This window comes from Tetrao urogallus (assembly GCF_951394365.1).
Source record: "Tetrao urogallus genome assembly, chromosome: 1".
Classification (NCBI taxonomy): Eukaryota; Metazoa; Chordata; class Aves; order Galliformes; family Phasianidae; genus Tetrao; species Tetrao urogallus.
The window spans coordinates 91,076,484-91,097,609 of record NC_136813.1 but is presented as its reverse complement, the minus strand read 5'-3'; the positions used below and the strand labels follow the sequence as shown (position 1 = coordinate 91,097,609).

The 21,126-nt window shown below is 38.6% G+C and overlaps 1 protein-coding gene across 2 annotated transcripts in view; it reads right to left on the bottom strand.

The window, feature by feature from the left end:
• GRIK1 (glutamate ionotropic receptor kainate type subunit 1) overlaps positions 1 to 21,126 on the bottom strand; it is a gene marked incomplete at both ends in the record, with an annotated part of 155,975 nt that overhangs the window by 21,587 nt on the left and 113,262 nt on the right. The window contains 6 exons of one of the 2 annotated variants that reach the window (XM_079537845.1): positions 2,255 to 2,373; positions 6,847 to 7,070; positions 7,681 to 7,884; positions 9,125 to 9,238; positions 12,239 to 12,283; positions 13,415 to 13,522. In XM_079537845.1, the coding sequence (XP_079393971.1) occupies positions 2,255 to 2,373; positions 6,847 to 7,070; positions 7,681 to 7,884; positions 9,125 to 9,238; positions 12,239 to 12,283; positions 13,415 to 13,522 (814 nt within the window). The remainder of the gene's footprint in view (positions 1 to 2,254; positions 2,374 to 6,846; positions 7,071 to 7,680; positions 7,885 to 9,124; positions 9,239 to 12,238; positions 12,284 to 13,414; positions 13,523 to 21,126) is intronic. The other variant, XM_079537846.1, reaches the window with a different exon arrangement.

Below are 21,126 nucleotides of genomic sequence, written 5' to 3'. Positions count from 1 at the left end.
GAAAAAGTAGCAGAACACATTCTGTGCAATTAAGCTCAAGGCTCCTGGGTCTGTTAATTATGCAGTGAGCATTGGTTTTTGCTTTTGGAAGGTGCTGAGCACGCTCTGTTCCCAGAAGAAACAAGCAGGCCCAGCATCTCTTCTGATCAGCTCCATGATTATTTCATTGTTCACCTTTCTGTGTTCCCCGACTGCAGCAAAGAGCATTAGTATAAGCTTCATGCCCCTGACTTCATCCTTAGCACTTTCCTGAATTGAGTACTGCTGTTCTGCCCATCTGGCTGGAAGGGGGTTCTGCATGTAACATGACTTCCTAAAAGCAGTAGTTTCTTTGAATGAATTTGATGAAATGCGACGCATTTGAATGCTTTCAGAGTATGCATAACATATTTGAGACTTTCAGGGGAAAACCAGGAGAAATAACATCTAAATAGGAATGTTGCTAGTTAGACTCAGGGTCAGGGACAATACTTGCTGAAGTCTCTCTAGTGCCTTTTTATGGCAGACATGACAGCCAATCCTGATCCAGACTTTGCTCACGCTCTGTAGAAAAGAGAAAGTCTGATCATCACATTTTAAAATTTAATAACAAGTGGCTTCCAATCAAGCATAGCAATCAGCTGCTGTCAACAAGAAAGAGTATAACAGTAGATGCAGAGTCTCACAACCATTCACTCCATGTTCAAGCTCTTCACATTAGCAATGATGCACTTACAATCACACGCACCACAAGTTTGTACATGGAAACATTTGTGTTGCCTTACAAATGTTTTTTTTTCTTTCTTTCTTTCTTTCTTTCTCTTGTTTTATTTTTATGCTTCTTGAAAGACAAGCAGAGTCTGGTTGGGGCTGACTGTCATGTACCCAAGGTAGTGGTAACGAGCAGACACTGCATCCCACAGTTTGCTGTGGATGATGGTAAACTCCAAAAAAGGCAGTAGATTGAAACACAAAATCCTGGGGCACTTTCACACACACGGCAGTCACAGCTATATACACACACCTGCCTGATACTGTAAAACCTCAGTCTGCATCTCACTGATCAATTGGAAGGACAACAAAACAAAGGAGCAAAACAGAATGGCTCTTCCTTCAGCTGGTCACCTTCAAAGCCATTTCTGTGAGACTTTGAATGGCTTCAAAGAGCGTTTCTATTCTGTCAATGCATTAGAGCACCAATACAAGCAAGAGTATCCTAGATACAAGACAAACTTCAATCTCTACCGTGTCCAGGAAAGATCCTCCTAATGTTTCTTTTACTGCTACTCATATCTGTTAAAAAGGGAAGAATAAACTGTACCTGCATGAGTGTAGAGATGGTTTTACATTCCTTACTTAAATGCTTAGGAATCTAATACTGAAGCAAAATGGTATTTCTTCTGGATTGCCTTTTTGGTTGTTGTCATGGGGTGGGTATTTTTGTTCAGCTTTGATTCAAGTGGAAATTTTGTCAGAAATTATTTTCATTCCTTTCAGTGCACCCCAGTTTTGGTAAATAGTAACTTAATTGGAAATCTGTGAATACACATGCCATAACCAAATGTGGTCAGTACACATATCTCTTTTACTTCCCATATGAAGTGAGCTTCACTGCCTTTCCTTGTCAATTGTGTATAATGTCAGCTGTTTCCAAAATCATCAGCAACAGGGACTTGTGACTGTGTTAAGTTAATGCTTCTAGGGTTGGATTCGTTTACAGAAGGATGGGACTCATACCTGCAGAAAAGCCATAAAAAAAAGGTTTGGTTTTTGTTTTAAACAAAGCGTTTGACAAGTGCCAACAAACTTAACAGTTCTTCTGAAGAAATTACATTATCTGTTCTGTTTGGCAGTGAAAACAATTTTTTTCTAGGGTAGCTAAGATTACTGATTCTACTGAGATGAAGCCCAATTGGGAAGATATTTTCCTGTTGCCAAACCTCTTAAATCAAGAGACTGAACTTCATCATAAAGAACACCATATCTAATGAATATTTTCTGTTAAACTCCAGCAACTCCTGTGTGGATCTGTCTGCGCTCCTCTCTCCCAGACTTCCCCTCCTTATTCCTTCTGCATCCCTGTCCTGGATTCTGCAGGTTCCCTTCCTCTGCCATCTCTCCAGAGATATATTGCTTTCTTTCCTTCCTATATCGCTTTGGTTCTGAGATTAGGTTTTACAGTATAATCTGTAATTACAGAGGGTGGAGTTTACCAGCACAGAAGCCCTTGAGCAGACTGTGGGACGTGTGCAATAACGAAGTGTAACCGATGTACCTTGCTGCATGAGAGCTCCAACTCCAAACCAGAAACTATTTAGTAAAGTAAAATTGTTTTCCACCACATCTGAGTCTGGGTTGCACGGGTGGGGGTTATACCATTCATAGGGTGTAAACCTGTGGCAGTTAACAGAAACAATTTGTAAACATCAAATAAAATACAGTGGCAGCAGACCTGAACAACGCACAAAATGAGGAGATTAATGAAGAAAACACAAAAAAAGGAAACCTCAGTGGAAAGGGTGTCTGCAGGATGTCCAGCAGCTGCTTCACGCAAGCTGTGGAGCAGAATGTCACAGCCTTGTTCCTAGCGCTGGACCTGCGTCCTTACTTTTGCTGCTCCTTGGTCACTGCCCTCAAAGCTGAGGTTGCTGGAGAGGCTCGAATCCCCCAACATTTTGTGGCTGGTGTTGCTGGGAGGACTCAACTCTCTCAGTGCTTTGCAGCCTACGTTGCTCCCAGGTAGACCTTCTAAAAGGTGGGGAGACTGCTTGAAGCTCCAGCACTGCTCTACGACAGAGTATTTGAAGAATAGTGAAGGTAGAAAAGACCTCTCAAGGCATCCATTTTCAGCTGGTCGAGATACTCGATGTGGAATGCCTTCACAGAGCTGCCGTGGCATCAGGGAAAATGGCTGCCAGCAGCTGGAAAGTGCTGTGGAGCAACTGCAGAACCTGAAAGCCATAGGGCCATGCTGTGTGGAAACAATCATGCGGGCGATTGCCTCAAATGGAAGGATTCTATTCTATTCCCCATGCAAACTATAAATGCAACTATAAATGCAAACTATACCCATTCTGGTCGGCAGTACACTTGGCAGAGTTACTTTGAAGACCACCCCTCCCCAGGGTGTCTTGCCTGCTGTTGTTTCCCTCTGCTGCATGGCTCGCTGCATACTTTTTCATGAAGTTTATGATTATAGCTTTAATTGACAATGTCATGCCAATACATTTTAATTACTGTTTCAACAATATAATTAAGCATTGAGTTTACGCACGGTTGCAAGCAGAGCGCCTTGCTTAGCTGAAGTAATGAACTCTGGTAGTCATGAACTTGCTAATTGAAACAGTATGCAGCTTAGGATGCCATTATCTGAGCAATATTAGCATTACTAGTATCATAGCGGTTAAAAATTGTAGCAGAAGACATGGTTTTCAGACTCAAGTTACAACTGTTCTGCATATACCAATTAGAGAGTCACCAAGTTCTGTTTCAGAAAGCCTCTGTGTAGCAATGAAATGGTTCCCAGCTCAGTTTGTGCACACATGGGCAAAAACATGCTCCCACAGGACAGTGAGAAGATGTGCAAACAGCTCTAGGGCCTGACCAGGAGGGAGAACCCAGGCTGGGATGGGACAAACGTCTCCATCACCAAAATAGCCAAACAGTGGTTGATAGAAAGCAACAATGAAATTCTGGCAGCAAAACTCTTTCTGCCAAACTAGAAAGACTTTTTATCACAACAAACGTATAGTTTAATGGGATACTAGGTTTATGTTATACTTCCATCTTAAATATATAAAAAAAAGGCGGTTTTCTTCTTGTGTGCTGAGCTGAACACCAAGAAGAGGCTGGATTACAGTTCTGCTCTATCTCATCACACAGTCAGTCTGGTGTTTTTCTGGTCATTTCCCTTTAGTTTTCTCCTCCTTACAAACAACATGTTCAAGGTCACCTAAGCACCTTTTACATAGGGTGTGTATGATTTTATTCACCTTGTGTGACTGATAGTTACCTCAGTTCTACCATCAGCGATGCAAAGAGCACAGGGAGTTTGACATAGCAGTAAAGGGAAATCTTGGCAGTAAATGCCTTCTTCATTCAGTGTGCTGCTTAGGAAAAGAGCTTTGTCGATCTGTAACCTTTAGCAGTGATAAAAATGTCAGTGTTTGAGTTTAAAAATTAATGTGATGATGACAGGGCTACAAAATACTCAAAGAGAAATGGTTCAGCTGCTGAAAAATCTGAAGAAAGAGCAGGAAAATTACCTCAGTCCATGAAGATATTCCCAAGTATTTTTCTTCTGTGAACTGATGTCAAAACACCATTAAATGTTTAATTTACTATGGCAGTGTTAAAAAGCAGATGATTCCTGAAATTCCTAAAACTGTTCTAGTCAATATTTACTGAAATATTTGATAAATCTTCCTACCAGGGAACAACAGCAGGACAAATTCCCAGCATGTGCCATAGCTGTTAATGCATATGCGAGGGATCTCTTATAAATCCTTCAACTGCAAGGACAGCAAACAAGCAAGCAAACCTTCTGTTTGTAATCACAGTCCAACATGAGACACGAATCTGTAGGGAAATTAGACTTCTAGAACTTCTGCTTTTTAGAAAGGTTTAGGGGAAAAAGAACACAGTAACACAGGCCAGAGCTACGGATTTACCCAAAAGCTGCACTGTGATTTGGAGCAATATCTAACAGCCAAGAGAGTAAAGCAGACAGGTTTCACGTGATGATCTATGAGTACTGTGTTTCCATTTCATTTGATTTTTTCCCAGCCATATGTGTGTGAGTAGGAAGCTCTGCAAGCAGGCAGAGAACCCTGAAGTTTATGTATTCTTTCAGCTTTGATGATGTTCTTTTTTAAAATAACTACAAGAGCTGAGGATAATTTGGGCTTCATTTCCCATTCTGCCTGTTCTGAGGTGGAGAGGATGTTTTCAGTCTTGGGACACAACTGCAATCTGTCATGATTGAGCAGAATTAATATTAGTCATGAGTGAGATCATGATTTGCGTACAGTAAGAGCTGTTATTTATGGTACAGTGAGCCACTGCAAGAGCTTGTGGGAAGCCATGACTAATTGTGTACAATCCCATCACTGCCAAGGCAGGATGAACTTTCTCTGTTATATAGGGCCAACACCAATAAGTTAACTCATGACCTCTTATCCTCTAATTCCTTTCTCCCTCTTCACATTCTCAGAAATTTAAACGAAAAAGTAAATCTCACAAAGTTCTGTACTTTGGCACTGCTATAGAAGCATGCAAACAGCTGAAGCTTTCACATAGGCTGACCTCCAAGAACTAGGTTTGTTCAACGGACTACAGAGAAATGTATGCCCAAGGCCAATCACTCTCAGCAGAACTATTCCTCTGAATGAAGGTTTCACAGTGTCTTCTGATTAGAAGAGTGAACTGGTGGAAAAGTAGTAAAAGCTCCATTTGACTTGGCTCACACACATGTGAAAGTCAGGCAGAATGTATCAGAATGAGTGATTCAGACTGCTGTCATTTTGATATTTGAAAGAGGGTTATAAGTGCATATATTTGGAATGCATACATTATTGCTGGTTCTTTAAAGTAGAATTTGCAATAAAAACTGCAGCATTTCCATGTTATATTTGCTATGATGTGAAAGGATAGGTTTTCAATGATACATCCTGTCAGTTCTTGTATTTTATAGTATCAATGTTTTCTCAGTCTGTTTTCCCATATTAATGTAGAATACACTGCTATTTGCAAAAAAATGCATAATGAAAGTGGAAGAAGACTTAGTGATCCTAAGTAAAATGATCCAAAAAATAAATATCTGTGAAGCATTTAAATTATGAAAAGGAAAAAACAAAGGATAGGATGAGATTAAAAGTAGGAAATGAAATTCCAACGTCATTACTTGAAGAAAGCAACAATAACTATGCCAGTTAACAGAGTTTATGTTTACTGAAAAGTACAGGAAGAAAGATGTCTCAAATGACCAATTCCCTCTGACAAGTTTCTAAGTTCATTTTCTTTCATGCTTGGCTTTCTCTTGCTCAAAGCCACAGAGCAACTGACTCATGGTCCACAGTCCCTGAGGCCATGACAAGTAGCTTGTAGCTGGCTTGTGAAACCATATCAAATGTCTTGTGTTTTTAAAGTAAAGTTCAATGTTAAGGGCGTAGACTGCTCTGCTGGTCAAGTATAACTTGTGGTATGACTGCGCAACACTGGTCAGAAGCTTTCAGGCACACTTTCAGTGCTTTGAGAACACTATAAGCTTTAGATTCTTTCAGAAAAGTGGTGTTTGCTCGTTTCCTACCGTTTTTGCATTGGGACTTCACTGGGAACCTGTCACTGACAGGCAGTGCAGGTTGCAGCTCAGGATGGCTATGGGAGAGAGCATTGGTTACGTAGCTCTTTGCAGAAAATACCCCAGGATCTTAGGTACATTATATTGTGTTTTCGAAGGGAAATGAGCTGAGCTAATTAGCATCCTTCAGCAAAAATTTGTTCACGTTCTCCTTACCTTTTAACTGTATGCACTGTTAGTGGAAAAAGAAAAGTGCTTACATGCAACTAATACCAACTACTTTTTAACAAGTTCTGAGGTACTGCAAACTGGCAAAGAAAGGCTGACCTATTTCATCACATTTTTCTCTCCATTAAGCCCTTAAGGAAAGTTAAATCTTATCACATTGCAATATGTTAAAGTGATAGCAGTGTTGATGTGCAAATACCAAGAGATTTTCTAAAACATTATGTTTTAGACTGGATAACACCCTTAGGACAGTATTATAGCTATTTTGCAAAGCCCATTCAACACCTATGGCATGAGAGGTGGTTAATACTGATGCATCTAAAACTATGTCTTTGACTTACCTTGCAATGACAAAGAGGACACAACTGACTCCGAGGCAGGCTAGGAGAACATACATCCAAATATCAGGAGAAAGAGGGTTTAAAAAAGAGAAAACACCAGGGTTTGTGCCATTGGGCTTCCGGTACAAGATACTGATTCCCAGCGTCATGAAGGGCTTGGAAAAATCAATTACCTTCTCTCTTACATAAGTAATAGTGAGAGGAGCAACTGCCAGATCAGCTTTCTGAAAACACAAATGGGAAAATACTTGTTCTTTTTCATGTTTTTGTGCAAACACACTACTATTCCTTCCATTTTTTTCCTTGGAGTGTTAAAAAAGAAGCTAAATTTGACTACAAAACTGAAAAGCAAGACAAAACTGAACAGTGCTAGGGTACTACTGGGTAGTAGTTTTCTACATTCTGATTCCTTTTTCTGTATGTGAGGGATCCTCATGTTTTCTGTGTGTGGAAGGTCTGACCATGCTTGAGCACTTGGCCCCTGGAGAAGCCCTGTCCTGTGGAGCTCAATTCCTGGGAAGGTGATGTTCACAGATTGTCACAGGGCAGAGGTGTGCTGTGAGTTCTGCCTTTGCCACAAGAGCTTGTAACCAAGAGGCTGGCATAATCTGTGAGAACCCAGCACCCACTGACTCACTGCTCTTAGGGTTTCCCTTAGCACACAGCAACTGCCAGTTCAGATGTACTGCTGTGATTTCTTATTCTAATCAGAGGCAGTGGGACTGACCAGTGGCTCAAAAAGTCTACAAACTAATGCAAACATTTCAGGTAGACTGCCTTCACATAAAACACCACAGTTGAAAGGAAAATAAAGAGAGAATGATTCAATCTTACATGATCTATGAGTTCTTTGACCATCCCATTCCACTCTCCTTTGTCATTCTGGGCTCCATATTTACCATCAGAAACTAGTTTGACCTCATAGATGAAGCCCAAAATATTTGACAGCTCCTTTAGCAAATCCAGGCAGTAACCCTCGAATCTGTCATTTCCATACAAAGGCTTGTCAGACTTCTTGTACATAACATAGGGATCTTCCTATAGAAAAACACGGCAGAAATAGCAATATAAATGAGATTTTTTTCAGAATATACGTTTCTCTAAATTGTGTGAATGTTTTATTAATGTATTGCAATTAGATGAATGCCAGTCATTTACTATGTCCATTAAAGACTACTCGAGGTATGTTAACAAAATCATGGAATCAATTAGTGATAAGCATAAGGGCCCTAATTGTCAGTAGAACAGACCATTCATAGCTCCCATGGGCTTTAATTAAAGCAGCACTTAGCAGCTTCAGAATTAGATTCAAGATCTGTACATGGTCCTACCCTAAGGAGCAGGAAGGAGAAGCCTGAAAAATGGAAAAAGAATCATAAGCGGAACCTAAAATCTGACAATCTTCAAGAAAAAAAGATGTATCTTTACTGAAAAATCCTCTAACGTTTGATATAGCTGTGAGCTGAACCAGCATTCAGAGGAGAAAAATGAAAACAGCAGTAGACTGCAAACTATTTTGTTTCTTTTCTTTCTAAAGGATTTTGGTTAGGAAAAGGTCTGGGGGAAAATGCTGCTGCAATTTAGTGTGGCAAAATGACCTCTGGCAATAGAAAAGAAGGATAGAGGGAGTTTCTGAGCTCTTCCCCTGAGGGATTGGATGGGATAGTTGGGGGGAAAAAAAAGTGGCACAAATTACCACAGAGGAACTATGGGGCAGGGCAAATGGCTGGAAAAACATTTTCATATTTTCTATTTATCATAATAAGGACATACTTCAATCAGTCTGTCCACTGTTTGTTGCTTTCTTTCATTCCTCTTCATTTAACTCTCAGTTAAAAGAAAGGATGTACAAGCAGTGGCTATAAAATTGAGCATTTATGTGTGTTAATTCTTTTGGGAAGAAAAGCATACAGCTTTCATCTCTGAAATATTGAAGAATTCTTTTGGGAAGAAAAGTATGCAGGATTCATCTCTGAAATATTGAAGCAAGCTAAACTGTTTTGAAGACAGAGGTATCCCAGAGTCTTTTACTGGTAGTGGGGTATTTTGAGTCCACTGCATGGACGGATGACAACTTATGCTGGTTCTGAATCTACATCCAAAAATTTGTTTGAAAATGGAGTATTTTACGTACGTGTGTTTTAGTATGGAAGAAAGCAGCAGTGGAGTGCAGGGCAGAGGTATCATGGTGGCTGTGTAGAGCCCCATGGCACAACACCGGCCATGCCTGCAAACTGCACCATGAGTGGGGACTCCAGTTCTGCCCAGCAAGACTTACCAAAATGGTCGTGACAATCAATGTCCGGTTAGCCAATGAGTCTGTGATGTTGGTTGATCTGTCCTTGTTGCTGTCCGTCATGTTAAGGCCACTGTAGGAGTTCCACACGCCGATCTACACAGAAGAGAGCAGGTGAAATTCTGCCTGGTCACAGTGAGCAGTCTGAGTGAATGCAGCATTTCTCTAAATGCTCGTGGCCTGGTCATTGTGCACTGGCTCTAGTCACCACAGAAAGGGACAGCAGCAGTACAAGATGCTAGAGAAGGGATATAGCTGTAGATCTGCATAAGGCAGCAACAACGAATGGTTGATTGTCACATTTAGAAAACACAGGGAATGTACTGCTCTTTCAAGAGCATGTTGAACTTGATTCTCTGTAAGACTATCAGGTATGTCAATACAGCTGTGTATTAGCCAATTTTCTACACAGTAGAACATGTTGACTTCCTTTCCTGCTAAAAAATGTCAAACGTCTATTTTTATGGATTTTTTTACTTCTGTAAATGGTAGAGTTGAAACATACATCCAGACCTCTGTCTTCCAATGCAAGAGATTAAAAGCTTGAATAAATATGTTGAAGCAGATTGATGGATGCAGTGGCCTTTTGCTTCTGTTATGCCTTCATCAAGTTTAGTAAAGATTATTCTGTTATTTATTGACTACTATACATGACAGAGCTAGCAAGGTAAAAACATCTCACCCCCTGAAAGTGTTTGTTTAGCAAATATACTTGACCAAAGGCAAAACTGATTTTTAATTCCTTTCTAACTCTGGAAACAGTGAAGAATTGTGGTATTTATTGTTTGATCTGAAGCCTGAAGGGAAAGACCTCCATTATTTCAGTGGATTTAGACTTCTACTTTATGCTGACAGAAATTGTAACCTTGGAGTTGATCTATTCAGATAAGTATTTACTTAACAAAAATGCAGTCTGAAAGCATCTTCAGATTTTTTTACCTTTGGTTTACATATATAGCGTGGTTGAGAGCTGCTGTGAGAAAACCTCAGACAAGGAGCTTGCTCAGCTTGGTTTGTATTTTGGACATTTGTGGAGAGCACCAGATAGATGGCTTGGGGGACTGACATTGTTCATCCACTGAACCATTTGCATTGCTGTGCCACTCTGCCAGCATGCTTCAGCTCTACCCAGGAGAGATCAACTTCCAGATTCCCCCTCCTGAGATTGCCCACAAAGCTGACAAGGAAGCCTAAGACACTATCCACTGACTTGTCCTGTGTAATGAAGGTCTATGCCCACTACCAGAAACTCCATCATCAGATCCAGGCAGGACTCTTTTTCTTTGGTTTCTAACTGAGGTAGATAATGCTTCTCCTTTGTACCAAACCCAGCAGATTAATTTGCATTTGCTGATTGTCAATTCAAGTTAATAAGTGTATCATTTCATACAAAGTTTGAGTTTGTGTCCCTGAGTGCCACTGCTCTTGTCTTTCATAAATATTTTCTCCAAAGTATGCTTGGGGATAGTCATGTCTTTTTTTTTTTTTTCCCCCTTAAGTATTTTTCAAGCATTCCCTTTGTTTCCAAAGTTAGATCATGTTGGGGAACTGATGTTATATATTATGATAGTCTGCACCAGAAACATAGTGAATAACCAGTGCCCTTGAATTTGCACCAGGGAGCCTGATTTAATCAAAAGCTCTTCTGCTTGTTGATACTGACTTGATTTGCTTTTATCGGCTGACAGCAGGGAAGAGAACAACCATGAAGAACATGGAACAACACAGTCACAGTGCATACAGAATACACCAGGAGAACACTATACATCTGAAGATAAGGATGACACCAGAGGTCAACCTTGTTTAGAGCAATGGAGGAGGTCGGAGGGGCACTGGAAGAATGAGGCCAAGGCAGTACATCACTATGGTGAATCCAGGAGATTTATTGCAGTTTAGGGACAAGTTTGAGAGTTGTCATATGCCCTTCTCAGCAAATCTACGTTTTGAACCAATTGTAATTTGACTTAAATAAATTCAGCATAACATGAAGTGCCTAGACTCAAAAGCCAGACTGATTCAAAACTGTTCTGCATGTCAGGTAGGATGATCTGTTCACCGGGAATGAGGAAGATTGAGTCCTTTTGCCTTTGCCCCATTGATTGATATTAAAACAAAGGTACTAAGTATGTCCTTTACAAGAACAAGAAAAGAGCACTGTGGGATATTTTACACTGTTCTACTCCATAGTATTAAAAAACACAACAACAAAACTCTTTTTAATTGTGTGTGTGGGAGAGGAAATAATAAGAGCTGTGCAAAAGATATAAAAAAGATACAATTCTAAGTATTATAAGTAATTTTCAGCTTGTGAATCCAAAACACTTTAAGCACAGTAAGCACAATTGTAATCTTCTCCTTACAGAATGGTGACTTTGTGGTACAGGGAACTGTGGGTTGTACCTCCAGCAGGGAACGGCTCATGGAGCTGGTCTCTGATTCCCGCTTTGGTGCCTTATCCACCAGGCAGAGATATCCTATGTCAAAAGGGAACTGAAATTTGTGAATTTTCATCTTCTATAAACAAGCTTAGTTCAAATTTCCATATGTTAGTGAATGACAGCATCCACTTAATCATCTATATTATTTTCTGTAAGGAGTTAATAACACGCTTGTCAAAATTTTGAGTCAATGATGCTAGAACATTGCCTGCACAGTATGTGTTCTTGTGGGAGGCAAAAATATTCCTTGCATGTTAAAACAGTCCTGCTGCTGGTGCTCATAGACATTTGAAATGTTGTAAATTTACCACTCGTGGTAAATCCGAGGTGAATCAGAAAATATAACTGCTGAGAAAAGGACTGCTTCACTGAAGCCAGGAGTTCTACTTAAAGAAGGGAAAGGCTCAGCTTCCAAGAAATAAAATAATTGTGAAAAAAAAAGTTCCTGATGAAAAGTCTGACTCCTGCCAAGGTCTTTTTATTATTTAGGGCTACAGTATTTCAAGTTTGGACAAAACTTATCGTACTACAATTCACATTCTCAGATTGACTGTTGTCTCTAAACTGCAATTTAATTTGAGGGTTACTGTCAAAACCCAATGGATGAGTCTGAAGACACAACCCAAAGGTTTTTTGCATCACCTGTCTGTGTACAAACCTTCTTCCACACTTTATATAAATGATTAGAAACCTCGCCAGCAGCCTTGGTACAGAGAAAAATAAACAGAGCACTTCATTAAAAATGAAAAGAAAATGATTCTGGAGAGCTGTGTGGGAGCAATTACATTTAAAGTCTCAATTAACCCACAGAAAGCATCACTGAGTCAAACCAGCGTACCCAGAGCAAGGGACAACGCAGCCTCTAGCTGACATGAGCTGGTGATACTCACCTTGGGGATCTGCAGACAGCTGCAGTAGCTGCCCATTACAGTGCTCATTGGGAAACCATGCTGGCTGTCCAAGAGCACGGCAAGACCATCCCATCTCTCTCTGGGAATCCACAGACCCTGCTGTTCTCCAGCACAGCTCCTGGCTGGCACTGCTGTGGTTTGCATGTTAGCAGCAGCTATTTTGGAGAAAAGCCAAAAACGTCCTTGGCTACTGGGTTCATTTTGGACTCAAGGACCGTACCCCTCTGCATCTTCAATACAACTTGTATGTGGTAAATAAGGGAAATAAGAACTGTTGACTTCAAATTTGCTTTTCTGAGGCATGCTTCCTTGAACTTCCTCGAAGAACGTGAATTTTAATTGACCTTTTTTTTTTTTTTTTTTTTTTTTAATGCAGAACCAGTTTCTGGAATTGTACTATGCAGAATTTTCTGTTTTCAAATAAAGATGACAGCTAATTTAGTCACCTGTTCAGAATAACCCATCATAAGTGGTTAGAGATGTAAGGGCAAAACTATTGATCATGTTCAAAAACATCAAGATTTTTTACCATCTAAAAACTTTTTGAGGCTATTACTCCTCCATCTGCTTTTCTCTCTCCCTCATGTTGCACCTTTTAAAAGCAGTACGTGTAAGTCTAAGTTTTATGTATATATGTATATACACACATGTACATATATAACCTTACTGCTCTAAGTTACAGTAGCAGTGTGCAATTAGAATAATTACTGACATTCAGTAGTAACATCACCAATCCAAAATTCCCATCCAGTGCTTCAAAATGCACATTTTGAAGTACACATTTTAAAATAATTTTTAAAATCTTAGTAGCTCTGTTCAATGTCACAGTGTTTTTTTTACCCCAAATATAGGAGATTCAAGCTGAGGAAAATGGACTTTCCCATGCAACTGCCAAAGTAGCTTTCTGTTATTGTTTTGCTTACCTTTTCTGTTCCTTCTTCCTTGAGACTAATGATGTCCAAGTCAAAATCCTTCCGTAAGCCATCGGTTTTGTTGAAGGTTATGCGCCCTGTCAAGCCATCCCATCGTGCCTGTGAAAACACAAAAACACTTTTCCATTTATCAGGAACTACTACTCTAAACCCACATCAAATATTGCATTTCAAATTAGCTATGGCATTCAATCACTTCTAAATGCACTTTTTTAAACTAGACTGTTTTTTTATTTTGATTTAGAATAGCATCTTCCATTTGTTCCTTCATCTAGCTTCTCTTCAATGTTTTATCTTTTACTAGCAGACACAAATGTGTGACAGTCTGCATATGTATCGTACTGCATATAGAAAAGCAGTGAGAAAATAAAGTATGTATCACAAGCACCCAATGACTGGGCAGTTTTGCACTGCATAAAAGAAATCAAAAAGTTCTGTCCGAGCTTCAAGTCTGAATGTCGAACTAAAGTGGTCTAAAGCCAATAACATCCCTGGAGTGATACTGTTTACTTCAGCCCAGGACCTTGAAAATTTTCCATGAGGAAGGATAATGACTGGCAACTAGTACTGAATGGGATCCCCAGGAGGTCTTTCTTGAGGGAAGGTAGCTAACCATCCCAAATCACCAAAGCTTTCTAAACTCTTCAGTTCTGCTTTTCCTAGTCGCATGTGCTAGGTGCTGCTTCTGCTACTCTGGGCCTGGAAAACTGGATTTTTTCAGGAAGAGATAAGTGAAAGAAGGACTTTTGTCATAATAATTTGGTTTCTTGGGCAGGTTACAGGTGAAGAAGACCTGTAAGCAAGTTCCCAAGTAAAAAACAAGGCGTATAATTCCTAATAGTGATTCCTGATTCCTGCCTGTTGTCACAGGTGTTGATGGCATGAGGAGGATGGCTCTAAAAGCAGGAGGAAAAATTTCTTTCAGGAAAAATGCACCCAGTCATAGAGAGCTAATAAACAATTTGTAGTGCAATGTGCGCACGAGTATTATGTATTTGAAGTATAGCATAGTAGTTGGTGTAGATAGCATTTTGCCTGTTGTATCATAGCTAAGTGAATTCATGCTTTCCTTATTTTAAGCATTAGCTGCAGGAGTAAATTAAAGTAATAGATTTTGTACATCAGGCTATAAAGCCATGATGATTCTCTGCACTGAGTAATGCTTCTTCTTTGCGGCAGGATCAATGTGCAGAACTAACTCAGAATCATAGAATATCCCAATTTGGAAATTCCAGCTCTGGCTCCACACAGCACCACCCAAAAATTAGACCGTATGTCTGAAAGCATATGTAGATGCTTCTTGAACTGTGGCACTTGGGGCCATGACCACTGCCCTGGGCAGCCTGTTCCATGCCCACCACCCTCTGGTGAAGAACCCCCTTTTAACCCTCAATTTGACCCTCTACTGAACTTGAACAGTTGAAGCTTTCTTTATCATGTAGGCTTTCCAGAATGCTCACTTTTTTTTCAAATGAGATTTATCTGTCTCACATAATCCTTCTCCAAAAGCTAATGCTTAACTACAAAAGAAACAAACTCATGCATTTCAAACTGCAGATGATTTTCATAACCTATTTTTGGGAACTCCCACATTGGATTAAATTCTTCAAAGAAAAGCTTATGATAAATGATGGCAGTTTCTTCATGTGCATCAGCTGTTTAATTCTTAAATTACAAGCTTTTCCTCTGCACATTGATATTCGCTTCATTTAATTTGTTGTAGACAGATGACATAATGAAAGATGCATTAAAAATCATTATATTAAGAAAATGATGTCTCTCCTTCACGTTACATCTGAATTCCAGCTCTGAGTCTGCAAGGTTTTATCTCAGAGGCTGTGCTATCACCATGTGCCACAGGCAAGTCTAGAATCTAGATTAATCTAGAATTTTCTGTAAATAAATTGGGATTTCTAAGTATGGTTAAGCAATGAAAGAAAAATAAACTACAGTGGCAGTGATCTTTCTATGAGACTTTCCACACTATTGACATGGGAATATGTGAAAACTTTAGCAATAAACAGTGAAACACTTGAGGTTTTTGTATGCTGTTATAATAGACCTAGGATAGGAAAAAGACAGAGAAATGCATTTTGTTATATATCTCCTTTCTACTCTGCCTTTTTATTACTTTGACATGACTCCCATCTCCTATTCGTAAAGATGGAACATTTTTTTAAATATGATCTTTAGCTATCCATTCCTCCTCAGAGGGCAATTTGTTTCTGTGAAATGTTCACATTTATTGATTACACATCAAGTGCTCTGCTTCTCTGCTAACGTGATATGATCGTCAATAAAGGCGTAAAGGAGAAAATACATTAGATTTGGAAATAGTATCAGGAACCTAAATCTCAGTTCTGCATGATAAAATGCCAACTCACTTTTGAAAGAGGTGTTCTCCATTAAAAAAAAGAACTCAAAAGATGTTACAAGCTGCACAGGTGTATACTTAAGCTTCAGGGTAGCAGATAAGTGCATATAGTCTTTGTTTACCTTAAGCGTCACTTAGACCATTAAATAATGATTTAAATTATAAACAGGAATCAAGGACTCTTTTGCAGAGTTGACCTTCAATTCTGAAGGTGTTCTTTGGACCCTCTTCGTGAGACACAGTCTACATGAATTTTAAATTCTATATGAAATTCTATCTCTTATAATCATATTTATTTTATTTACTCTAAATAAAAGTGAAACATTTGAGTTAGAGTCCAACGAGCATCATTTAATTTCTTACTTTGAGGCAGCTATGTCACATGTGTCTACAGCATGTCCAGACAGATGGGTGACATTCCTTTCCTGATCAGAAACCAAAGATTTCTTCAAAAACCGGAGAGAGGGATGAGCTAAGAACGCGCTGTCAATCCTGGGTCTTCTGCAGTCTATGATAACACTTCCCAGTTTTTAATATGATTTGCATCCTAAGGCACAATTGCTTCTTGCATGCAAAGAAACTGTAATGTATCAATTGCTCAGAAATCACATCCGTATGCCACGTCTAGGTGCCTGTCAGTTAAATCAAGTATATGAATGCCTACTAGTTATCATGTTCAGGCAAACAGAACGGGCGGCATTTGCACAGTTCTCAGATGCAATTAACGACTAGAAATGAAGCAGAACTTTTGGAATGGCCAGAAACTGCATGACTGTTGAACACAGCAGTGAGATTTCATGCTTTTATATGCAAGATTTATAGCTGTTTTAATGTTTCTAGTGCCACTCTGTGTTAAATGTTACAGGATATAATAAAAGTTGAATCAGAACTTAATCAAGTAATTCATCAAAAGAAATTGCCTTTTTTACACTCTGTCCTTGCTTTAATATTGTGGAACTGAGGGCAAAATTTGACTTGCCTCTTACAGACAGAATGTATTTTTGATTTTTTTAGCATAACTTTGAGTACAGCCTTCAGCGTAATTAAAAAATGTGATTTTTGTCACTTTGTTTGTAACGTCCTTTGCTCGTCTTTGATCCTGTTTTTGCAAGGTTGCAAGCTGCCTCTGACAACAGAGCTGTGATGAGACACTGCTCTGCTCGTTCAGCAATTTGGTTCACAGCAGTAGGGTACTGTGCTGTTTAAGTGAGGTTCAAAATAAGATCTCATAGCCTCCAATACTGTATCTTATCAGATAACTATAATTCCTACTTATAAGATGTAAATATTTGATAACTTCCTACTGTTTATTAAACAAAACAGGAAATTCACCCAATATGTTAGCTAGTCCATAAGCAAACCATACAGAACCTTTAGCTATCCTGACTCTTTCTTACCAAGCAAAGGGAAGACAGTGGATAGAAGAAATTACATCTAAATTTCTTACAGTTAAATCTTCAGACCTCTCCAGAAGCTGTCACGTGCCTGAAAAGGCAAGCTACACAAAGAAATCAAATAACTAAAACTGAAACTTTCATTTTAGAAGATTAAGATTATGGGTAAAATACAAAATGTCATCTGGATTTAAATGTATAAATCAGAGTATTGGTTTCTATATAAATATACAAATGGAAAATTATAACAAATGGAGAACTAATGTGACTCAACTCCAGAAGCTTGCGGTCTATTCACGCAACCATTATACAGTCTTTATATCAATTTCCACTTCATCATCATGAGTCAATTACTGTATTTCAACAAAGCCTCAATGGCTCAATCACAAAACCATTTCCAAACTTCCTAAGTTAAAACAACAGGTACATTTCAGGTTCTGTTTATTTTGTCTCCAGTAGACCTCACAGATTTTCCGATTTCTGTTACCAGATATAACTAGATCAGTAAATCATAATGCCTAGTGTATATGATGCATGGCTATAATCAATATTCCTTTTTATGATATATCCATAATGGGATATAGACAGTTTTGTCAATGCTGTATTGCAGTACACAAAAATATCAATCTTTCTCAGACAAATTGATTACCTTTTAGTGATCTTGTTTTTTCCTACTCAGTAGATGTGTATCCAAGCATTTTAGTTAACTGTTTATCTCTCTGTGACATATTTACTCTTACCAAGGCCAGTGTTGAAGTGATAGATATTGGTCAATTGTATTTCACATGCAATTCAGATTAGAGAATTTCATTTTCTTCAAGGCTGTTTAAAAAGTGTTCAAAATGGCCTGGCAGTACGAAAGTGCGCGATCTTATTCTAATTTTTAAAAATATTATGTTTAATCATGTTTCATAATGTGCATACATTTCCTCCCTTCTATTAATATTCCACTTATTCCAATGACCTGTGAAATAAAACAGTTTTTCTGAAGCGGTTCTTTGAACCTTCACTTGTAATTAATCAAGCAACCTCTTTACAGTTTCATACTCAAGTTTTAGACTTTTAATACAATTTAAGTTCCAGTTTAATAATTCCCACTGTTCAGAAAATAAGATTCCTACCCATTTTGAAGCCATGTCTGGAATTAAAGTTAGCAGAAAGCATCTCAGGCGCACATAGGCACCCTTCATGTACAAACAGAACTGTGATTATAGCTTAACAAATTTTGAAAAGATATAGACAAAAGGAGGAGTTGATAAAATTTCTGAGTGAAAAGCTATCTTAGAGTGGTACTATTAAGGAAAACCAACTGTTCTGTTGCTCAGATCCAAAGAACTAAGTACAAACTTGGCTTGTACTAGGTATTCTGACACTGCATCTACCAGTAACTTGAAAGTATAGTAAGTAGAAGATAACTAATACCTTATCTGAAAACTATGCTCAGATATAAACATGGTGTTAAATGACAGCCTTCTTTTAAAAGCACTACTTTTAATTTCTCAAATACTTTATTATTTCTCAAGTGATTGACTGGAGACATTCTCACAGTAGATGATGACCCTTTCTTTCTTCTTTTTTTTTTTTTTTATTTCCTCTGTAATTTGAGCATTTTGATAGCTTATCTGAAGGCATGCAAACAGTAGAATTTCTCCATGTAGTTAATGGGACTTTGCAACTGCAGTTGTTTCACTCGACTCTTCACTATTGGAGAAGCCCAGTAAAAGGAATGGATATTATCCTATCTACTCAGTTTTGTTCACACGATTACCTTTGGTAAATTGTTTTACTGAGCAACCTATCTAACCTAGAATGATGAATAACTGAACTGCATTTTTAAATGATGATTGTATTTTCCAAGTTGGTTGTTTTGTTTTTTGGTTTTTTTTTTGTTTTGTTTTTTTTAATTTTTGGTGTTATCCTGTGTATATTTATTATTAGAACTTACTAGGCAAAATTGAGCATGTATTTCTGATTTATTGAAAATTTTTATCCAACTGCAGTTACAAAGAAAAAGGTATTAACTTACCACTATCATGTAATTTTTTATAAAAGAGTAACAACTAATTGGCAATCATTTGACCTGGAAATTAGGAAAACAGTATGTTTATTTTCAACTCTCCAAATTATGTTTACTCCTTTACCATTATTCAGTGGCACAGACATTCTAGCTAGTCATTTTGTACCTCTACATCTTCCAAAATGACTGCATTGGGTGTTTGGACTGAAATTAGGAAATTCATTTAACTTATCTGCTGGTCTACCAAAATAAAATTCTCAAAAATGAATTAGTCCTGTCTTGAAGAGAGACTTTACATTATAATTTGTGTTAGCCACCACCTTATTAAAACATTTCACCTCAGATAAAGATAATTAGTGTACGGTGAATGAGAGTGAAGCTCCCTCTGTGAGTGGTGCACTGACACAATTTTTCAGTTACAGCATTCCTCAAATTTTACTGATATAGGGGTGCCATGACCCAAGTGCAAGACCCTCCACTTGGACTTGTTGAACCTTATGAGTTTCTCTTGGGCCCATTGCTTGAGCCTGTCTAGGTCTCTCTGGATGGCATCCAGCCTCTCAGGTGTGTCAACCACAACAAACAGCTTGGTGTCATCCACATACTTGCAGAGTCTCAATCCCACTCAGTGGGGGAGTGTTGCCATTCTCTGAGAAACGCCACTTATCATTGATTTCCATCCAAACACTGAGCCATTGACCACCGCTCTCTGGGTACAATCTCATAACCAGTTTCTCATCCATCAAATAGTCCACCTGTCAGATCCATATCTTTACAATTTGGAGAGAATGACATTATGGGGGACCATGTCAGAGGCCATACTGAAGTCCAGATAGATGACATCAGTGTCTCTTCACTTGTCTGCTGACAAGGGAACATTATCATTAACATTATTATTACATTATCATAAAAAGCAACAAGGTTGGTGACAAAAGCAACAAGGTTGATGGTTTACAGAATCATTATTGACAATTAATGCACTTATGCTGAGATCATGAATGATGTTACATGATAGCAAAGAATAAGACAGTGAGTGAGCTCCTTTACTCACATAGCTCTAAACTTTTACTTCTCGACTACAAAATCAGGCATCTGAGCAGTTTGTAAAATTTCTCATGTAGCTTCATGCACTCAATACCGTGATTCACTTTTCTGCAGATAACTGCCCAATCAAAATGCTAATGACCAGGGAAATCTTTCTTTAAATTCTCCTTTCATTTCTTTCCTTTTGGAAGAAAAAGTTCCTGCTTTGTTAGAATAGCAGAGACAGTTGATAGATTTAAGAGATGGTGCTACTGCTTCTAGTTGCAGAGGAAATCATAATAAATGTGCTCTGAGCCACACATGAACTTATCAGCTCTTACAATTAATCCTCTTATTAAAGAAGATTCTCAAGGATTAAGGAATACAGTGAATTAGTGTATGACTTTGCCATTATCCTGGTCCAAATCCAGCATAACAGCAGCAATAAAAGTAGTTGCAGCATTCACCACTGCAGGGTGAAATTCATGATGTGCCAGAGTCCTTTCACTCAGAAGAGTAAACGACGTTGAAATGGAAAAGAGGCAGTGTGGGAAGGCTTGTTCTTAGGAAGGAGTTTAGTCAGATATTATAAGACTGAGCAGATATCTGTCCAGAAACAAGAGACAAATGGTAGATGAATAGAAACAAGGGATTTCTTAGGAAAACAAGGTTTCTATGAACTGTTCAAGAACACTTGTTTCCAGGGTGGTGGCTGAGCTTAATGACTTTCAGGTAGTCACGTGAAAGGCTTTTGGTATGATATATTTGAGAAACAAATTGAATACTTGAGGATGATAGAGTAGGTGGATTCATTTCAGAATCTAAGTTTGAAATGCCTTGAGTTCCATTAAAGCTTACACTTACCAAATAGCTTTATAACAATACCAGAGGTGAG